This window comes from Populus trichocarpa, chromosome 12 (assembly GCF_000002775.5).
Source record: "Populus trichocarpa isolate Nisqually-1 chromosome 12, P.trichocarpa_v4.1, whole genome shotgun sequence".
Taxonomy (NCBI): Eukaryota; Viridiplantae; Streptophyta; class Magnoliopsida; order Malpighiales; family Salicaceae; genus Populus; species Populus trichocarpa.
Window position 1 is genome coordinate 2387810 of NC_037296.2, and position 20373 is coordinate 2408182.

The 20373-nt window shown below is 34.3% G+C and overlaps 3 protein-coding genes across 3 annotated transcripts; 1 reads left to right on the forward strand and 2 right to left on the reverse strand.

Moving 5' to 3' along the window:
• Positions 1 to 4359: 4359 nt before the first annotated feature.
• On the reverse strand, positions 4360 to 5861 carry LOC7464316 (NAC domain-containing protein 86). The gene is made up of 3 exons (XM_002318433.3): positions 5354 to 5861; positions 4687 to 4967; positions 4360 to 4587 (listed from the first exon to the last, which is right to left on the reverse strand). Exons 1-3 carry the CDS (start codon positions 5532 to 5534, stop codon positions 4531 to 4533), a joined length of 519 nt encoding a protein of 172 aa, XP_002318469.1. The 5' UTR covers positions 5535 to 5861; the 3' UTR covers positions 4360 to 4530.
• An 8168-nt stretch (positions 5862 to 14029) lies between these two features.
• LOC7464317 (ubiquitin-60S ribosomal protein L40) lies at positions 14030 to 15883 on the reverse strand. The gene is made up of 5 exons (XM_002318434.4): positions 15715 to 15883; positions 15502 to 15588; positions 14861 to 14963; positions 14435 to 14501; positions 14030 to 14315 (listed from the first exon to the last, which is right to left on the reverse strand). The coding sequence occupies exons 1-5, from the start codon at positions 15815 to 15817 to the stop codon at positions 14289 to 14291; spliced, it is 387 nt and encodes a 128-aa protein (XP_002318470.1). The 5' UTR covers positions 15818 to 15883; the 3' UTR covers positions 14030 to 14288.
• Positions 15884 to 17738: 1855 nt separating this feature from the next.
• Positions 17739 to 19755, forward strand: LOC7464318 (6-phosphogluconolactonase 3, chloroplastic). The gene is made up of 3 exons (XM_002317779.4): positions 17739 to 18245; positions 18362 to 18497; positions 19021 to 19755. Exons 1-3 carry the CDS (start codon positions 17878 to 17880, stop codon positions 19483 to 19485), a joined length of 969 nt encoding a protein of 322 aa, XP_002317815.3. The 5' UTR covers positions 17739 to 17877; the 3' UTR covers positions 19486 to 19755.
• Positions 19756 to 20373: the final 618 nt, after the last annotated feature.

Sequence of the window (20373 nt, forward strand, 5' to 3'; positions counted from 1 at the left end):
TCTAGACTACATGAAATAGCCTATAAATCCTCACTCTTTCTTTAGAGCATGCTCATGTAAAGTTGAGACTCAAAAACATGCAATGTATCTTTAGTTTTAGAAAATTAACCCTTCTCATTTTAGTTGTAGAAAATATGTTCATGTTTCAGTTCAAACAAGCCTGTGGCAAACAGAGAGTTTTGGATGGAGAACCTTGGCGTTTTGACAAGTTCTTATTAGCGCGGAGGAAGATCCATGGATTTGAGTAGCCATCAGCCTTGGAACTTAGCTTTACTCCTTGGATGAGAGCTTACAATCTTCTTTCCAGCATGAAAAGTACAAAGGTCGATTTTGCTCAACAGATTGATAATAGAGAGGGAACTTTTCCGGAGTTAGATGGTGGTGATGATTTATTGATGGCCAAATTCATTTGTATTCTAGAATTCTCATACTCAAATGTTAATAAAGTATTTATCTCCAGAATGAATTACACAAACAAGTATGCCGGACGTCCACTTGTCAGTGGAGGAATATTTTATGTACTTTGACTGAGTTGTTCAGCAGGACTGTATATTCTTCTTCTGCTATGTCCTCAAGTACGATTTCCAAGCATGTTCAAAGTAATCGTCAAATGTTGGGGTGGACTTACTGTCAAAGCATTTTGCTTCTTGAAGGAAAGCATTGCTTGAATCATCCCCCTGTATGAAATAAGAGATTATACTGCTTTTGTAAGGTATGGCAGAACCTTTTCCTCCTTTTCCTTGAGAACATCCTAGCTCTATTTAACACTATCTCATTGATAGTGTTAAATAGAATATAATTTAGAGAAAGTCCACCCGATAATAGATATTGAACAAAGAAAGAGCGCATTACACGGAACACGTCCATGTTGGATCGCGACTGCTATATGAGCACCACACCATCAAGAAGAGGCCCTCTAGGACAGATACAAAGCCTAGATTTATAGAATTTCTTCTGGGGAAGCGGATGTCCTTCACTAGTACATGTGCTTATCAAGTTGTTCCTAATGTGAATAGTGTCATTATTCCGGGCGTGGACCAGCTCATCTCTTACATCAGAATTGCCAGGACCTGCCCATGAAGCTAGCATAGCTCTTCGGAAAAACATGCACGTGCGAATTATAATATGACATGGAATTTCTTGGTTCTATTCCTGCTCCAGTATAGTCCGGAAACTTATGCCAGATAACTGTTATGGCAAAACAACGGAAGTGTCAGAACTCGCATTAATACGACAGTTCATTTGGCAGAAAAAACAGATGTGGAGTAGAGAATCTGAAGGTGCCTGTTGTGTATGTCATTTCCAGCGGCGGGTAGGTCAAATGGAAGCCCACTTAGGGGGAGGGAAATATCCTTGTGAGGAACATATTCAGCATTATAAGTTGCAGAAGTACAATCCACTCGAATTGAATTCTTCATAAGATGCAAAATTCGTTCAGTAGAAGCCACATGAAGGTCATGGCAGGAAGTAAAATTCTGTTCCGACAAGGATACTTGGAAATCAAGCTCTTGACGGAATCCTGGATTAGATACAAGTACCCATATCAACATAAGATCCTCCCTGCATATAATAGCTTCAGCATCAGAGGCTTAGCACAAAAATATCAGAAGCATGCCAACATACAATTTTGTGTCTTAAAGAGTCCGAATATTACAGATTTCATTCTAGTAGAAATCTAGCATCAGAGTATCACTTCATCAAAACTATGTATTTGTGTTCAGTGTTTTCCATACATGTAAACCATCTGCAAAAAATAACAGCAGCATCTTAGTCTTAGCACAACGAATTATTAAGGTTTCAATTCCATTTTGATGATAAAGAAGACAGAAAAAAGAAGAAGAAAAAGTAGATAGTCATCAGGCAGATGACGAGCAAACCAAAGAAGATCCAAGCACAAAAGAGATAAACTAATCTATAGATGGCAAAGACATGTTCATCAAGAATGGTTCCATTCTGGTGCTAACAACCTCCTAAAGTCAAGGCCACCACAGAAGCAACAACGAAAAAAAAAATTGGCATCTTTCTTACAAGACAAACCAAGAAACAGAAACAGAATCAGAGTCCCTCTTCTCTAGGGATTTAAACAAATAATAGAAAAACAAAAGTGATGATGTCAAGAAAATCCGGTTAGGAATAAGGCTTATATGGGTGCACAGTAGGTTAATCACGTAGTTTTAATAATCTAATATATTTTCTCTGGTCAGGTGGGTGGGAGCTTAACAAGGAAAGTCAAGATGACTAGTAGTTGGGAAGCGAAGTCACTGGTAGCTTGTAGCTCATGTCTAGTAAGCCAAATACCCGCAAAAGTCATCTATGATGGATAATAAACTTTTAAATATTTAAATAAGTATGTTTATCGTGTGAGAGCGGAATAATATTTTAAAAAAATAAATTTTAAAAATATACATATAAAAAAAATGAAAAAGAATTCAAAACTTTTGAATTTATGATATCTGAATCTTGTTTTTTTATGGAGTAAAGGGGTTATACCTTATAAATTAATGTATTCTACTCAAAATAATATATATTTTATCGGTATAAAATTCTGATAGACCTTGTGGAATCCTGAAAAAATTCTCAAAGTTCTCAAAAAAATTAGGCTTGGGGGTGTTGGGTTCAGGCACGTGTCTTAAGCTTGTTAGAAGCGAAACATGGGCCTGGAAGTGTTGTCTAAGCCCATAGTCGTTGAGCTCAAGCCTAGCACTTGAGCCCTAGGGAGCGTGAGGCTATCGCTCGAGGCTTTTGGGCAATGGGCGTGCGCCTAGGGCATTTAGACTCAGGTGCTGTCTAAGCCCATTTCTTTTGGGCCATGCAAGTTGCCTGGATCCTAGGTTTTTTGGTATTGTGATTTTGGATTTTCGAGGTATTTTGGACTCGTTAAATTTGGGTTTTCAAGGAGTTTTGGGCATGTTGAATTTAGCTTGGGCTTAACAAAATTTTTGTTTTGGAGATCCATCAGAAAGCATAAGCACGAAATCTCTACTAGACAAGGGGCATGATTTTGTGGCAAACAATCTTTCCATAAAGGAAAACAAAAATGAACCAGGATCAATGGCAATGCACCTTATATATAAATTGGAAATCTACCAGAAACAGTGTTACTAAATCATGAAAAAATTTTGTATTGATAAATCAAGCTGGTAAATCATGTAAAAGGCATGCTTTGCATTAATAAATCATATAAAACCCCTCTAGCATGCCCTTTATTATTCCCATTTATTATTCTCGTGGGAATAAAAGTTAAGTGTATAGACATATTTAAGATAATGAAGAAAATTAAAATAGTAATCATATTTTCAAATCCGGAAATGTGAATTTGCATCAAGATCTTCTACATGTTGCGCAAATAGGGACAGTAGTCAATCATCATCTGAGAATTCCTTCAATAACATGGAATAGAACCCATTAGAAAGAAAAGTATCCATGGACAAGGAAAGCACAGAATTAAAACGCCTTATATGTGGTAGCGACAGCCTTGAATTACAGCAACTCAAACCGGTCAGAACTTGGTTTCAAATCGGAAACCATTAGAAAGAAAGGTATCCATGCTCAAGGAAATTACAGAATTAAAACGCCTTATATGTGGTAGAGACAGCCTTGAATTACAGCAACTCAAATCGGTCAAAACTTGGTTTCAAATCAGATTAGGATTGTATCTTTATTAGTTATTTTTTCTGAAGTTAGAAATTTTGTTGAGTTCTGTTGAAAGGCTATCGGTGGATAAGTTTTTTCACAATCAGTTTTTTCACAATGTGGATAAGCATTTCACAAATTCGCAACAATTTGGAGTCCACTTCTTAGCTCATAGTCCAGAAGTTCTCGGTAACATCCAAAAAAATCATTTGATCACCTTCCGTAATCTAAATCAAGTTTTAAATTCTTATCAGAATCATCTCAACTCATGAGTTCAAATCTGCAGATGGGTTAGAACCTTGTTAATAAAGCTTGAAATTAGCAAAAGAAGAAAACAGAAGTAACCACTGAAAACATGGGTTTAAATCTGCAGATGGGTTAGAACCTTGTTAATAAAGCTTGGAATTGGCATATTAAGTATACAGAAGTAACCACTGAAAACGAAAATTGATCAGTTTGTTTCCAACTCAAGAATTTGCGGAAAGTGGGAATTTTTTCCTTTTCTTTTTCTTTTCTACACATGCCAACATTTGCATGCTCAAATCTATTTTTGAAATCTACAAGTAAGCAAAATTTCTAGTCATAACATGTGTATGATGTGCAACTTGTTGGCCAATAATCAATGCTTGCAAAGCAGGCTAATGCTTAGTCCATCCACCACCAAGTAAATTTAGTAAACAAAAAAACGTTGATGACATGAAACATTCAACAAATGTGGGAAGAAACTAGAGGCACTGAAAAAGAATTTGTTATTCATTTAGTTCCTTATTATAAACATATATATAAGGTTGTTCCTAAGAAGAGAGCATTGACAGGCTCATCCTATAAAAAGCCTGCTGGGATTTCAATTTTTCCTCTCTTGTGCTTCTTTCTTTCTTCTTCTTAATTGACTTGCTCCTACCATTCAGGTTCAGGTTGCACTCGAGAAATTTTGCATGCAACAAGGTTTTCAATCTGAACATTAACAATTTAAAGCATCATTAGACAAATTGAAGTGTACTTCCTGAAACAGATGCATTGAAATACGGTGTAGATTCATGTGAATTATACTACCTTTTCTCGAGTGCTACGGTCGTCGTTGTTGTTAATTGGAACAAACTCAGGATTGATTCTGAACTCCTCTACCATCCATTCAGTTTCAGTTCCATTAGGTAAGCTTCCTTGATAGAAATTCAGAGTCTTCACATAACCAACAATTTTTCCCTCCCATGTGATCGGGCCAGCACCTTCGGGATCGATTGCATAGTAGCCACCATCCAGTGCAATAGTGTCATCATCCTTGCTTCTATTTGAAAAGAAAAACCACTCGTTTGCCTCCCCGCCTTTAAAATCATCTAAGGATTGTCTCGGAACAAATACAGATAGTTGGAATACAGAGAATATGTCCCCACTATACACTTTCTTTGTTTTGAAACGAAGGTAATTCGTTTCAAAATTATCTCAAATTTATATAAATTTAACACGTCGATCTCCATCCCATCAACCAAACATGTTTTATATATGTCCTTTTTGTTTTAAAAAATTAACCAAACACAACCCAAGTGTTTTGCTACCAAAAGAAGAGATTTTCAAGCTTGTTTAACATCCATAATCCAACATGCCTTGTCCATTATGAAGCAAAATAGAAATTTAAAAAAAAATAAACAAAACTTTTTTTTTCGTAATAAAAAGATATAATATATATATATATATAATAATAATAATAAAGAGAAAACCTTACCTAAGGGGAGTTTATCAGGGCTTGATGCATAAACATCAGTGGTGGGAATAACATCAGCAGGAAGTTGTTGGCCCAGAATTTTTCTCTTCAAATAATAAACAATAAGATCATCATTGTTAGGGCTAAATCTGTAGCCAGCAGGGAGAGTTGGCCGGTTCAAAGCTTGTCCTGCGCTAGCCATTGAGATGTTTCGAGAAACTATGTAGAGAGAAGAAGAGTAATTGTAATAAGAAAAACTAAAATACCAGTCAATAAAGTAATGATTTGTGCATGGCAGGTTAGTGTATATATGGGGACGGGAAATTGAATTGTATGAGTAAATAAATCCTGATGCTACAATTCAGTATTTTTTCTGTTCTGTTCTAATATAATTCATCCACCGTTAAGCAGGATTCTGTGAGGAAAAGGAGAAAAAAAAGGGTTCAGATTTGGAAGGAACTAAATACTACTCCAAAACAGGAAAAAAGATGGAGGTTAATTTGTGATTTTCCTATTCAAGACTCGATGATTTCACCCATGAACCCTCACTCCCTTCTTTAGAGCATATTTATAAAACCTAGGCCTAGTGTTTTTACATGTGACATGGGCTGGGCTAGGTTTTAGGAGGAAAAAAAGAGAGAAGGAATTAACCTAGTATCAGTGACTCGAAAATCATCTAATTAAAGTTTTTTCACTTTTAAAAAAAAATCAAAATAGTATTTTGATATTTTTTAAAAATATATTTATTTTTATTACTCCAGATCAATTCATCTAACTTGTTAACATCAAGTCGAGCTTAATAACTTTACTTTAGAGTATGCTAAGGTAAAGTCGAGATTCAAAACATGCAATGTACCTTTAGTTGTAGAAACCCTCCTATCTTGCTTTTATTTTACTTGCATGTTGTAAAAACCCTCATCCAAATCAAATTGAATCCAATCCCTTCTGATTTAGATGATATTAGATAGGTGGCTTGGATTATTCCACTAGCTAGATTAATTTTTTTAATGTAAAAAAATACTAAAATGACTCAAGCATTTTTTTTTAAAAAAAAAATTGAGATGTCATTGACTCGGTTGGTTTTAATAAGCTTGGATAAATTAATTAATCCGAATAAAAAAATATAGCAATAATAAATAAACTTTAAAAAGAAATTAACAATGAAAAAAAGGTAAAAAACATGACTTGAACCCATCTAGATTAGCATGTCAAATATGTAACCTAATCGTGATATCAAGGTAACCTCGATGAAAGCAAGTTGAATAAAATTATAAAGCTCAATTACTAAACAACTCAATGTTAAAGGAAAAAATTTTTTAAAAAAAAATTAAAAATCGAGTAAACTCGAGTTAAGGATAACCCAATAGAATAGAAAGTGAAAAAAAAAGCACGAAGTCCAATTCCTAAAAATTTAAATGTTGAAGGATGAAATTGAAAAGAAATCAATTTTAAAGAAGGATAAAAAAAACAAAGCAAATAATAATAAAAAGAATAGGGATCAAATTTGATATAAAAATAAATGAAAATCAAATATTGAGGAATGAAATTAAAATCTAAATTCAATTAGAAAAAGGGCTAAAAACAAACAACAATCAAAAGAATAAGATCAAATTTGATTTAAAAACTAAAAGAAATCAAATGATGAGGAATAAAATTGAAGAAAAATATTTAAAAAAATAATAATTAAAAGAATAAGAATTAAAATGGATACAAAAAATAAATTATAAAACACCTTTATATTTTGGCAATGAAAAAAAACAGAGAAAAAGGAAAGAAAATAAAAAAAATTCACTAGAGCCTAATTGTTGCGACTTCATACATATGCACCTGACCATCATGAAGACCATGTCAGGACACTTCCAATAATGCCAAATGGGCATCATTCCCATGTCACCTTTTTATTCTTATTGGTATCTATTTTAATTAAATTATTGTTTGGTATTGCGACAGCTGTTGTGGTTGTGGTTTGAAAAAAGTTGTTTTATAAAAAGTACTTTTAGTTGAGGTTGGTTTGAAAAAATAGATGTTTGGTTAAAACTGTGGTTGAAATTGAAGTTGAAGAAAAAGTAGTTTTAATGTGTTTGGTTAAGAATACTTTTGAAATTGAGGTTATAAAATAATTTAAAAATATATATATTAATATTGATGATTTTTAATTTAAATATTGTGGATTTAACTATTGCTATTATATCATGAAATAAATCATACTTTATATAAAATATTTTTTATTATTCCATGAAACCATCTATAATTCCATTACGTACGAAATACATCCGACAAAAACTACAGTTTTCATAATTTTTTAGCGTGTAATAAAATTAGATAAAATATTATCATGTATAAAATTCACTCTAAACTAGTTTTTTAAAAAAAAAATGTTAAAAAAATTAACACACTAAAAAAAAATTAACACACTAAAAAAAAAGTGTCCACACAGTGCAAGAGAATTGCACTGTTCACTATATTTTTAAGTGAACAGTGCAATTCTCTTGCACTGTTCACATGAACAGTGCATCACTATACATTGTTCATGTTAATTGTACTGTTTATTGAACAGTGTAATTAACGTGAACAGTACAAAAAAAGCAAGGAATTCTTGCTTTTCAAATACTGCGTTTCCAACGCAGAAAAGAGATGGAATCCAATAAACAGTATGCTTTTTTTTTTTTAACCAAACGGCTGCAACTACGTTTTAAATAAAATACAATCGCAGCCGCAGAGCCAAACGGGGTCTAAGTTACATTTAAATTAGCAAAGCTAAATTGAAAGGATGAAAACATCCCGAGACCCGAATTTATATCTTTATTATGTAACGATTATTAAGTCTTTTAACTGTTCCAGAAAAAAGAAAAGCCTCTAAACCTTAGTTTAATCTTTTTTAATTTTAAAGGTATTTAAGTCATTTAAATCATTACACAATTCATTCCCATTATATTCCATGCATATGACCAGGGCCTGTTATCATGAGTCGTCTTTGAAGGCGGGAATTCAGTTTTCTTGTCGTAAAGATGATCTAAGTGGCTTAATGTATCCACAATTTTTCATGATGAACAGTTTGAACTGTGATGAACCAGAGTACAATTCCAGAACGTTTACATATATTGAACATTAAGGTTAGAAGTTGCAGTTTTCTGCACTGGTTTGGCTAGTTAAAATGACTTGCACCCTTGCTGGCTTTAGACCATTGAGCATTAAAAGCAAATCAGCCCGTCTGAAGTTTCCTCTAGGCTTTGTTTACATGAATTTGACAACCTTCAAGCCTCTTCTCCTAACCTTTCTTAATCTGACATGGGAGGCAACATTATTGTCAGTTTATCACCAAGAGGAATAAGAAGGGGCATTTCTTGTTGCTTTTCGTGATATCAGAGAAGATAAGTCTGACTTTCCTGAATGATCGTATAAAAAGTCTCTCTTGTAACTAAAATTATAAAGAAGCAATGCTGAAATATAAAACATAAATGTTTTTATTAGAAAATAATATAAATTATATTATAAGATCTCACCTAATAGTTTAAGTTATTGGATTGAGATGGTTCTTTGGTATAGTATCGAAACTTTAATAACCAAGCGATTACAAGTTCGAATCTCATCATCCCTATTTATTTGATAAAAATTAAACACAAGATAATATGGGTCTGTGCAAATTTCAAGCTCAAATAACTTTTCTTTAAAGAAATATGTTAAAGAATAATATAAATCATATTATGAGACATTACCTAACAGTTTCAGCTATTAGATTAAGATAATTTTTTGATAATTTCTTAATATCCGGAAGAAACTAAATGCCAAAACTCTTCAGCCTTGCTGCTTTAGACCATTAAGCTTGTAAGAATAAAACATGATGGAACACAAACACACCTTGATGCATGAAGATCATGTCTATGTTTACAGAATTGAGTTAAGCTGCATTGCTTCTCTAACTCCCTGGATGCAGATCATAAAATCCGTTGGTTGATAGAAGCTTAAAGGAATATTATATATATAAAATCTGCACAATTTGCAGAGCACAATTCACTGTGTAGGAAAGTTCAGAATCTGTCTACTGGGCCATTTGTTACTTACTATGGTTCCTTAAGAGGCTCGTTGAGCCTTGGAGCTACCCAACAGAAGGTAGCCCAAGTGAGTTAACCAGCAAACTTGCTGGCACCTACACTAGTTTATTTGTATTCTGAGCAGCTTTTAAACTTTAGTTTATTTAAGACCTTCCATGCCAGGAGAAGCTAATGAGGACCCAGGTAGACCAGAAAACAGCAGAAAAGGGAACAGCAGCCAAGAATCGGCAGCAGCAGAAATCCCAGCAGCTAGGTCGGTGCAAGGAGTCCTTGCGGGAGGAGGAATTTCGGCAGCTATAAGTCAGCAACCAGAGACAATTTTCTTGTGTAAACTGGAAAGGAAGAAAAGGAAGTTTTTTCCAAGGAAAAAGGAGAAGAGAAGTATAGATTTAAGAGCTTTATATGTGGCGGAAACAGCATTGAAGTCATCAACTCGACCTGGCAAAACTAGTTCTCTGAGTTGAGGAGTTATGAGTTCTAATTAGAATTATGTTAGTTTATATCTTAGATTAGATTAGGCTTTATCTTTATTAGTTATTTTCAAGTAAATTCCTTGTTAGACGAGGAAGTAAAACTATATAATGTAGGAGATTTTTTTCATGTTAACCTACATAATTTTTTTATCTAACTGTTAAATCAGGTTAAAATTATTTGGGATTTACATATATTCCTAGTTGATCAAGAATTTTTTTTTAGTATTTGATTTATAATTTTTTTTATTGTTTTCTTAGTTTTGTTTGGGATATTTTTTTTAGTATATATGCAAGAGCTATAATATTAAGTTTTGTTAAAAAAAAAAATTAAATAATAAAAATTTTAATTAAAGTTTTTGTATGGGATGCTATCCGGCATGATAGCCAAGGTGCATTGAACATTCTTTCAAGCAAAAAGTAAGAAATAAAATACCAAACACTTTCGGAAACTGTTATGAACCTATCCCTACCTTCTTGAGTTCCAATCAAAAGGTCAGGACATGTCCAGTTATCTGATTCCTAAAAGAGGTTGTCCGTTTGAAAAGTTTTTCCTCCTACAGAAAAGCTCTCTCTTCCATAGAAGCCAAATCAGGAAGAGAATGAATGTGCTGAAGTATGGAATTGAGGTGAGTCTTCCTCCCAGTTTGGTGCCGGCTGCCCTGTTCCTAGTCCCAGGTTGGCTCGGGCTCTACATTCTTGCAATACATGAGGACATAAGACCTGAGAAGCTAAAGTTTTTCATATTTTGAGGACGTTATATCTGACCAATTGATTTGAAAACTCACGGCCTGCTGATTGGAGACTGCTTTACTAGTATCAAACCTTTTATGACAAACAAAAGTTGAAAATTAATCGAACTAACAACTTGCTAGAATTCTCAGAGGCATTCACAAGGCATGAGAAAATTTGAAAGAAAACATAAGATTCAGCTAAGCTATCAAGGATGAATATCAAGAGAAGAGAGAACTCGGAGTTGAAAAGGCCACCTATTAGTCCATTTGTCAATGAAATACTGAGGAAATCCAAAAGGGACTAATCACAAGGTTTTTCGTGGTTCGAGATATACCGAATAAATTTTGATGCAGCAGATTCTTCCCGTCCTCAAGTTTCTGCAGTTTGGCAGAATTGGATCCAAGGATGATCAGGCCAGCTGTCTCCTCTGATCACGAGCTGAAGAGGAGAAAAACAGATGGGCCAAAACTGCATGTGCTACTGGGGAGTGGAAAAATTGATACATCACTATGATGAAATTTGAAAAGGAAAAAGCTTATGTGCCTCTCAAAACAGAGAAGAAGTGGATCAAGAGAAAAACTTCTACTCATAACCGGTGTAAGAAATGCACCTGTTATATCACAACATAAGCTCTTCAGGCTATGTATATGCAACACTGCGTCGGGTGAGCCTGTAGTCAACAATGGAGAAACACCAGTTATATGTATGGTACAGATCGAGTATGGAAGTACTTCGAAATTGCTTGTAGTATTTACCTATTCGATAGCCTATCATGTCCACTATGTCTATTTAATGGCTGGTCTGGATTTTTAGAACTGTGGGCACTGGAATATTACCAGAGAGCAAGTTATGTACTTGGGGTTTAGGACTTTGAAATCCCTGTATCTGTCCACAAGATGTTGAGGCACATCAAAATTAGTCAATCTGCCAAATGGCTGAATCCTGAACTCGGCAACTCTTTTTGCACCGTTTTCCAGAAGTGGACAATTACTGACATACAGGAGTCCAAGTGTGCGAGGGGAGCCCTCTTTTGGAAATAATTGGATTTTGGGACAGTAAGAAATTCACAAAGATTTAAGAGAGGAGAGGTGCTGGACCCCCTGGATATGGATGTCAGATACCTGTGGTTAGGACTTCCTATCTGTGTTCATCAAGACCACTTCTTGACAGCCATAAATGTCCAATGCTTCATGAAGGCATTGATTGCTATTGTGTCCACACATCATTCCATTCGGCAACGACTCTAGAGACTCTCATCCTATAATTTGAAGGTGTTTGAGGGTGTATGGCAATCCTGCTCTTTCTGGAAAGGTCACTACTTTTGGGATTTTATGGATTACCAATTCTCTGTGCGATGTTAGACTGTGTTTTTGGGAGATTCTTCCCCTGCATTATCGCCAAGTCCATTCCTCTCACCCTGGCATATCTGCAATCATAAGAATCTCTAGAGTTGAATTAGTCTCTGCAGACGCTTCTTTCACCTCATCCAAGCCATTTACGCTCAAGCGTCGAAGTAATGAAAGTTTCCCCAATGATGGTAATGATGTGACTTTAAGACAGTAAAAAATCTTTAGCCTACCATTTTAGTGAAAGCAGGATCTCGTATCCATGGAGGAAACACCGTACCAACATATGATGTAACAGAAGGCTTTTCGAGACTGCGATGAGGCCGTAATGAATCGAGTACTTACAGCTCATCCCTTTCAATTCACGAATCATCAAAATGATATTTGAAACATTATGCAACCCTTCAGCAAGTAGCTTCCCTTGGAGACGTGAAATTTCCATCAATTCTCCTGTTTCAAGTCCACTGCTTTCTCTCCCTCTCTCTCCATCTTGGCATTAATGTTTTTCTCTTAATCTCTTTAATTTCTTTCAGTATGTTTAGCACACGCAAACTTGCACTCAACTTCCAATAAATATGCACTAAGATTTACGACACCAAGCCATACAACACCATGTTTCTTGACGTGTAGCAAGCTGATCCAGCTCCTTCTGGCAATACCAAGAACGTCCGCAAACTCTTTATTTTATTGAAGACATTAAACCTTTGGCAGATGTCAAACGAGCGAGAAGTGAATGTTGAATGGCGAACAGAGGTGCATTCTTCTGCATCGTTTACTGTGATATCATCCATATGAAAGCATATTCCTCCACTAGCAAACTGAGAGAGAAAATAATTGGATAATTATTTCAATTTAATTAGGAAAAGAATCCAAAAATAACAAGAAAATAAAGAAAATTTCAAAATAAAAACTCCCACATCTAATTTGAAAATGTTCATTAATCTAATATATAAAGGTATCTACTACAAGTTCTACCTCATTTTCACATCACCAAAGGAAGCTACTTGTTGAAGGGTTGCGTAATGTTTCAGATACTCAATGATTTTTAATTCATATCAACCTAAAAACATCTTGTAGAATACTCATAAATCAATTGATTAACTTAAAATATACAAAAAATAATTCAAAAACTTAAAATCAAATTAGGTTAAATTTATTTTTCTCAGGTTAAATTTATCTTCCTTAATTTAGATCTATTTTTACAGAAAATATTAAAATTCTAAACAATTATCAAGCTTCTCTCATCTTACAGACCGGTGAACACAAAAAAAAAATGCAGAGCTTGCAAATCTAAAGAAATGCGATGGCTCCGTGAATTAAACTTAGAATGGTGGTCTGATAATTTTGATGATTCATGAAATGAAAGGGATGAGCTGCAAGTCCTCGATTCATCACGGCCTCATATATTCTTGAAAAGCTTCCTGTTACATCATATGGTGGTCTGGTATTTTACCTCCGAGGATAGGTAGAGCTAACGTGTCATGATGGTCTTAAAATCACATCATTAGGGAAACTTCCAATGAATGGCTTGGCTCTTGAGGTCCGATGCTACTCTACTATTTTTCTAGTTATTTAGAAGCAAAGTAACACTCTAAATTTTTGGAGAAAAACAAAAAAGGAAACAGAGGGGTCTGATAGAGTGCACAAAAGTTGCTGCATGGAGAGAACAGGAGAGAGCCGAAGAGAGAAGGTTTATTGCATTGAATAACAAGACAACTTATTATTTTAGAAAGTTTTGGCCATTCAACTTGGATATCTTCAAACAATATTAATTGATTCATTTTACCAACTACTCAATTAAACATTCATAAACATCTGTAGCTGTTCTTCATTAAAATCAATGCCAACATTTTGAAATCCGTGGAGTTCAAACATTGGAATGCTCTGTTATAAGATTTCAACATGGTATCAACAGAGACTGGAATCCTGGGGTTGAAATACTCTGTTATACGCAGCAAAACGCTGATGTGAGTTGTGGGAAACTTGGTGCAACAATAACATTGAGTTGTTTTGAAGCTGCATCTCATACTTGACCTTATATTCAACACACTGGACATCAACTTAGGATCCAGCCATGGAAGTCACTTGTCCATATCATTATCAAGGTCTCACTGATAACCATTATAAAGGACATGAAAATATTGCGTTGAGTTTGAAGCAAGCATTCAGAATAAAGATGGCGTTGTTAAAGTATTCTATAGCAAAATAACAACATGATCATAAAACATTGCAATTTCAAACTGCAGCCATCGAAGTCTTAAAACCCTAACCAGCAAAATGTTCGACATAACCAGATACTAAGCATCCCATAACCTAATAGGAAGTACTGGAACTCCGCCACCTGATAAACAGTCTACTTAATCTTCTTCTTTGGCCTCAGCTGCAGCACAAGAAATGAGATGTTTAAATTAATTTACAAAATAAGATGAGTTTAGCTGTATAATAGTAAAATATAAGCATAATGACAATTGACAAATGTGGTGAGATAAGATGTTCAACCTGATTGCTGTGGCCGCACTTCTTCTTCCTGCAGTTGACAGCACGAGGATGCAGGCGTGCATAGCATCTGAAACCAAATCATTCACCATTTTTAAGTGCCATGCATTGCATAGTAAATCACAAACAAATTGATTTCATCAAGTTCTAAATGAAAATATTGAACACCTGCTTCAAATATAAACTTGCTATACAAAATCCATGTCCATTTATATGAATCAACAAAAGGACAATGCAGAACCGTGTCAAATGCTTCACAGACAATGTCTTCATCTTCTTAAACAAGACAGCACATTCATTTTAACTTCAAAATATAAAAATTGAGAACATAATTTAAAGGAACTGGCAACTTCAAATTCAGTCAAGCAACATCTGATTACAGTAATCCTAAACACAAAAAAGCCATCAAAGAAATTAAGATGGACTTACTTGCGGCAGATCATCTTTTCCTGGTTATATTTCCTGGCCAATGCCATCAAAGATGGCTCGATAATTCCACCACGAAGCCTCAGAACCAGATGAAGTGTTGACTCTGCAAAAATACACAGGGAATTCAAATAAGATAACCATTACACGATTCAAGACTAGATATCCACACTCTGCTTGATTGATCACCAAACAAAGGGAAATAATCAGAGATAAACAGATTAAAAGCTTTCTAAAACTCACATCCAAACTTAAAAAGGATGTGGTAATTTTTGTTTCTTTGCAAGTATAAATTCAAAATAGAACAGAAATAAGCATATATTTCAATGTTATTTATCAAAGATATGAAATTTTTTTATTTTAATCATTTACACTCTAAATAAAACTATAATAATCCTAATTACTCAACAAAACACCACTCTTTAGAGCACAAAAATTAAAACAAAATCCAATCGACCACTACATCTTTTACCATTAAATTTATCCATAATATCATCAAGACAATCAAAACTCGACAACAAATCACCCTTTGAATCACAAAAATTTCATTCTACCATAATTGAGCTAAAGCAAAAACTCAATTCGACTCAAACTTTTAAACCAGACCAAACAAAAAAAAAGGAGAATCTTTACAAGAAACTAACCCTTCTGGATATTGTAATCAGCAAGGGTACGTCCATCTTCCAGCTGCTTGCCAGCAAAGATCAGCCTCTGCTGGTCAGGAGGAATCCCTGATAAACACCCACACAAAAAATCACAACCATCAGATCTTCATCTCCAAATATCAAACACAAACCCCACTTCAAAAAAAAAAAAACTGAGAGAGGTAATGTCTTGACAAATAGATGAACTAATACCTTCCTTGTCCTGGATTTTGGCTTTAACATTGTCAATAGTATCACTAGATTCGACCTCAAGAGTGATGGTTTTGCCAGTTAGGGTTTTCACAAAGATCTGCATTGTGCCAAGAGTAAGGCCTCCATTTGAGCTTGCTTTTTTATATAGTGAGACAGCTAGGGTTTCTCTTGTGTTTTTAGGCGGTGTTTGTTTTTGAGGATTGTGGGATTACTAAACCAGAATAGGATTATAGTTATTTTCTTCTTCTTTTTTTTAAATGTCATTAAAGTTTAATTAATTCTTGTATTTCTCAAAGTCAAATTTGTTATGTAATGTTTTTATGAAAATATTTAATATTTAGTTCTTGCAAGATTAGCAATAATCTTTGCTAATAATTCTGGTTATATAAAATAAAATATTTTTCAATTTGTTTTTTAAAAAATCATATTAAATTTGTGCAATATGGAAATAAGATTCGCTTTGAAGATAAAAGACTTTTTAAGAATTAATTTTGGAAAGAATTTTTATATTATTTAGAATTTATTTGGTATTATAGTAATGATTACTATTTAAAGTGTTTTTCGCTTAAAAATATATCAAAATAATATATTTTTTTATTTTTTTAAATTTATTTTTTATATCAGCATATTAAAATGATTTGAAAACACCAAAAAAATAATTTGAAGCAAATAAAAAATTAAAAATAATTTTTTTCAAAAACACTTTTAAAATACAAAAACAAAAAACTCTTACTAAAAATGATAATAAATCTTAATATGTGGGGCTCTTACAAGATCTAATATAATGAAACTTGTCTCCACATGTATAAAAAAATAAATTTAGCAATGACAATAATAATAAAACTTAAAATTTTGTTATTTTCTTCAAATTTAATAACTTTTTTAAGGATATATTAACAATTTTAATCAAACTTAATGGAGTATTATGGATGGAAAGTCAAAATCATAAAGTACAAAGATGAGTATTACTAAACTTGATGAAATAAATCAATCTAATTACTCGTTAATTTAAAATCCAGTTAAAATTAGAATTTTTTTAATTATAAAAAATAATGACATAATTAAACTCGAGTAATTATCAAACTTAATAAATTAATAAATTATTATGGATGGAAATGTCAAAATCATAAAGTATAAAGAAGAGCATTAAATTTGATGAAGTAGATCAATTTAATTACACATTAATTTAGAGTCGAGTTCAAGTTAGATTTGTTTTTGAATTATAAAAAGAAATAATATGATTAAACTCAAGTGATTCAATAAATTAATTTGTGATTTGAATAATATATAAAGAATGGTTTTTTTTTTTATCTAAAAACAACACCTTTATAAATCAATGATATGAATCCTTAATCCCCTTAATCAGGAGGCACCACACACAGATTATCTCATCACAAGTTCCCTTCAGCTCTTCAATCCTCACTGACCTTCAACCTTCGACATTTTATGACCACGGCGAATGATCTACCTAATTTATTTTTCCCTTTGGAAGTGCTTGAATTGTGTTTATATTAATCAATTAATTGGAATATGCAAGATGGAAAAGTGCCCTTCGCTGTTGCTGCTTGTAATTGACTATAATCCTTAAAATACGTTTTCTTTTTCTTCCCAGAACGTTCGTTTTATTAAAAAAAAATTTGAAATATTATCTTTTTTTTTATTATGCAAATCCTCTTAATCTGCTGTTCGGATTTTGTGTGGAGTGAATTTCTCGATGGAGTTTAATAACTATGACATTATCATTACTATAAAATATAAATTGTGTATATTTTGAAATCTTCTTTTTTTTTAAAAAAAAATTGCTTATAATCAACTGCAACTCACTGGACCCAAATCATTAAGGAATAATTCTTTTTCTTTTTCTTTTTTGGCGAGGTTTTGGTCTTTCGGAGATCTTGGAAGGGTTATATCAGTTACAAGGTTCCTGTCTGTGTGTACTTGAAAGAGAAACAACCAATCACAGCTTCCAAAACTGTCTTAGTGGGACCCACTCCATGCTCTAGTACACGTGTGACTCTATCAGCATAGTTTGTAACGCCACCTCATCAAAGAAACCCAAAACCCCAAAATCTCTCCTTCACGTACCATTTATCCCTGATCAACAGAAGAATCACCGGTGCTTCAAAGGATCAAACGGCTATAAATAAATCTCTCCCTCTTTCCATGGCTACTGCTGCTTCATCTCTCACTTTCTCCACTTCCCTGCCTAAACTGTGCAGACCCTTTTCCATTTCTATAACCCATCTACCTCAGGTATCGTTGAATTTCAAGAAACTCAATTGCTCGATCAGTTCTGCTTTAAAGATATCAAGAAGAACAGCAGCAACAACAACAAAGGCATCGTCCATGGCTTCTTCTGGGATCACCACCGTTGACCAGAAAAACAAGAAGGTTGTGGAAGTGTTTGATACAGAAGACGAACTGGCTGTGTCTCTTGCAAAATACACAGCTGATTTATCTGATAAATTTGCCAAAGAAAGAGGGTCTTTCACTGTTGTTGTGTCTGGTGGTTCTCTCATCAAGTCCCTCAGGTATTTGTCACTGCAGTCTAGCTTGATCAAATCAGTCAAGCTCATATTTTTTTGTTCATTATTGGATTCATGATGATGGGTTTTGTTGGTTTGTCATTTTTTGTTGTGGGGTTCAGGAAATTAGTGGAGGCACCTTATGTGGATTCAATAGATTGGTCGAAATGGCATGTCTTTTGGGTGGATGAGAGAGTTGTTCCTAAAGATCATCCTGACAGTAACTACAAACTTGCTTTTGACGGTTTTCTTTCAAAGGTATGCAACTCTTTCTTCTTAGTAATATTGTAGTCTGTTTAGCTGTGTTCTTGGATGTCTACTGGCAATGATTTAGGCCCACATTGTTCAAGGAATCTGAGCATAATAAATAGAAGAAACTGTGGACTTTTTTTTTGCTTTGCCCATGAAAGTGAAAATTGCTTTTTCAACATTTATTTACTTTGACACATGAAAAAAAATGAAGCTCTATCACTAGGCAGGTCTAAACAAACAATGTACGGCGAGGCCATTGAAGAATTCAAGCTGCATCTACAAGTAATGTATGGGTTCAATAGCTTTGCAAATTATGATGAAGTGGTCTCAGCGTAGCGATTCAAATCTCATATAAGAAGTCATGTATGTTAAAAATTGATCTACTATAAGTGTTTCTTGTGATTTAATACATGAAGCCTACATCTTTTTCTTAATGATATTTCATTTTCTATTTTAGTTTATAGTCTTGTAATATTCAATCACAAGGTAAAACCTTTTTCTTTCTTTTTGCTCCTTTAATTCTTGGCAGGTACCAATTCCCCCTGGTAATGTCTATGCCATCAACGATGCACTGTCATCTGAGGGTGCTGCCGATGATTATGAAACTTGTCTCAAACATTTGGTTCATACTGGTGTGATAAATAAATCTTCAGTGAGTGGGTTCCCAAAGTTTGATCTCATGCTTGTGGGCATGGGCCCAGATGGACATGTAGCCTCTCTGTTCCCTGGCCACCCGCTCCTCCAGGAAAATCAGAAATGGGTTACTCACATCACAAATTCCCCAAAACCACCTCCTGGGAGAATTACATTTACCTTCCCTGTCATCAATTCATCTTCATATATCGCTCTTGTGGTATGCGGTGCTGGTAAAGCTAGCGTAGTGCAGACAGCATTGGGAAAGAGTCAAAACTCTGACGTGTTTCCTGTTCAAATGGTTTCACCTGAAGGAGAGTTGAAGTGGTTTTTGGACAAAGATGCAGCTTCAAAGCTGTAGGAGCGCAAATGTAGCCTTACAAGTTCATCCAAATAAGAGTTACCAGTAGCGTGGTTGTTTTCTGCTGCGTTGTTGATCAGTAGATGTGCCACTCGATGTTGTAATCTCAGTGATAGTTGAGGATTGAGTTTTCTTCTTGTATTTGATCAATGGAAAGACTTGTGTTATACGGAATGTCGTTAAGTAGCATTTTTAAAGAGAATCATTTTTGCAGATACAACCTCGCTTGTAGTTTCACAGATTTTTAATATTCAGCTTCTTGATCCTATAGTTCCTGTTGAGTTCATGTTATTCTTTAATTAAGTGGAAGTTACTTCTCTTTCGCCAAATCATCAGCGACTAGATTCCCAAAGTTTGATCTCATGCTTCTAGGGATGGGATGGACATGTTGCTTCTCTGCTCCCTTGGTATCCACTTGTCAAGGAAAATGAGAAATGGATTACTCACATTAGGGACTCAACAAAACCTGGTGAAGTTGCTGCAGTGCACAAGGCATCGGGAAAGACTCAAAATCCTGCGTTGCTGCTGTTCAAATGGTTACACCAGAAGCTGAATTGAAGTGGTTTTTGGACAAAGCTGCGGGAGTTAAATGTTCCACTAACTTTATGAGTTCACCTTATAGCCACTAGCTTTCTTGTCTTTCATCTTTGCGGTTGACATTGATGAGTAGATCTTCCACTGGATATTGTAATCTAATCTTTGTGACAAGCTAGTAGGAATGAGGTTAGCCTTCTTGATCGCCAAAATAAAAATTTAATATCAAGTCTGCCATGGAAATTCAATTCTCTGTCAAGAAAGATACACATGGTTAATAGCCATGCATCCCTCCGAGACCTTTCCTTTATTCCCCCTCAGATATGCAAAGAAAGAAGGTGAAAATTTCCTTCC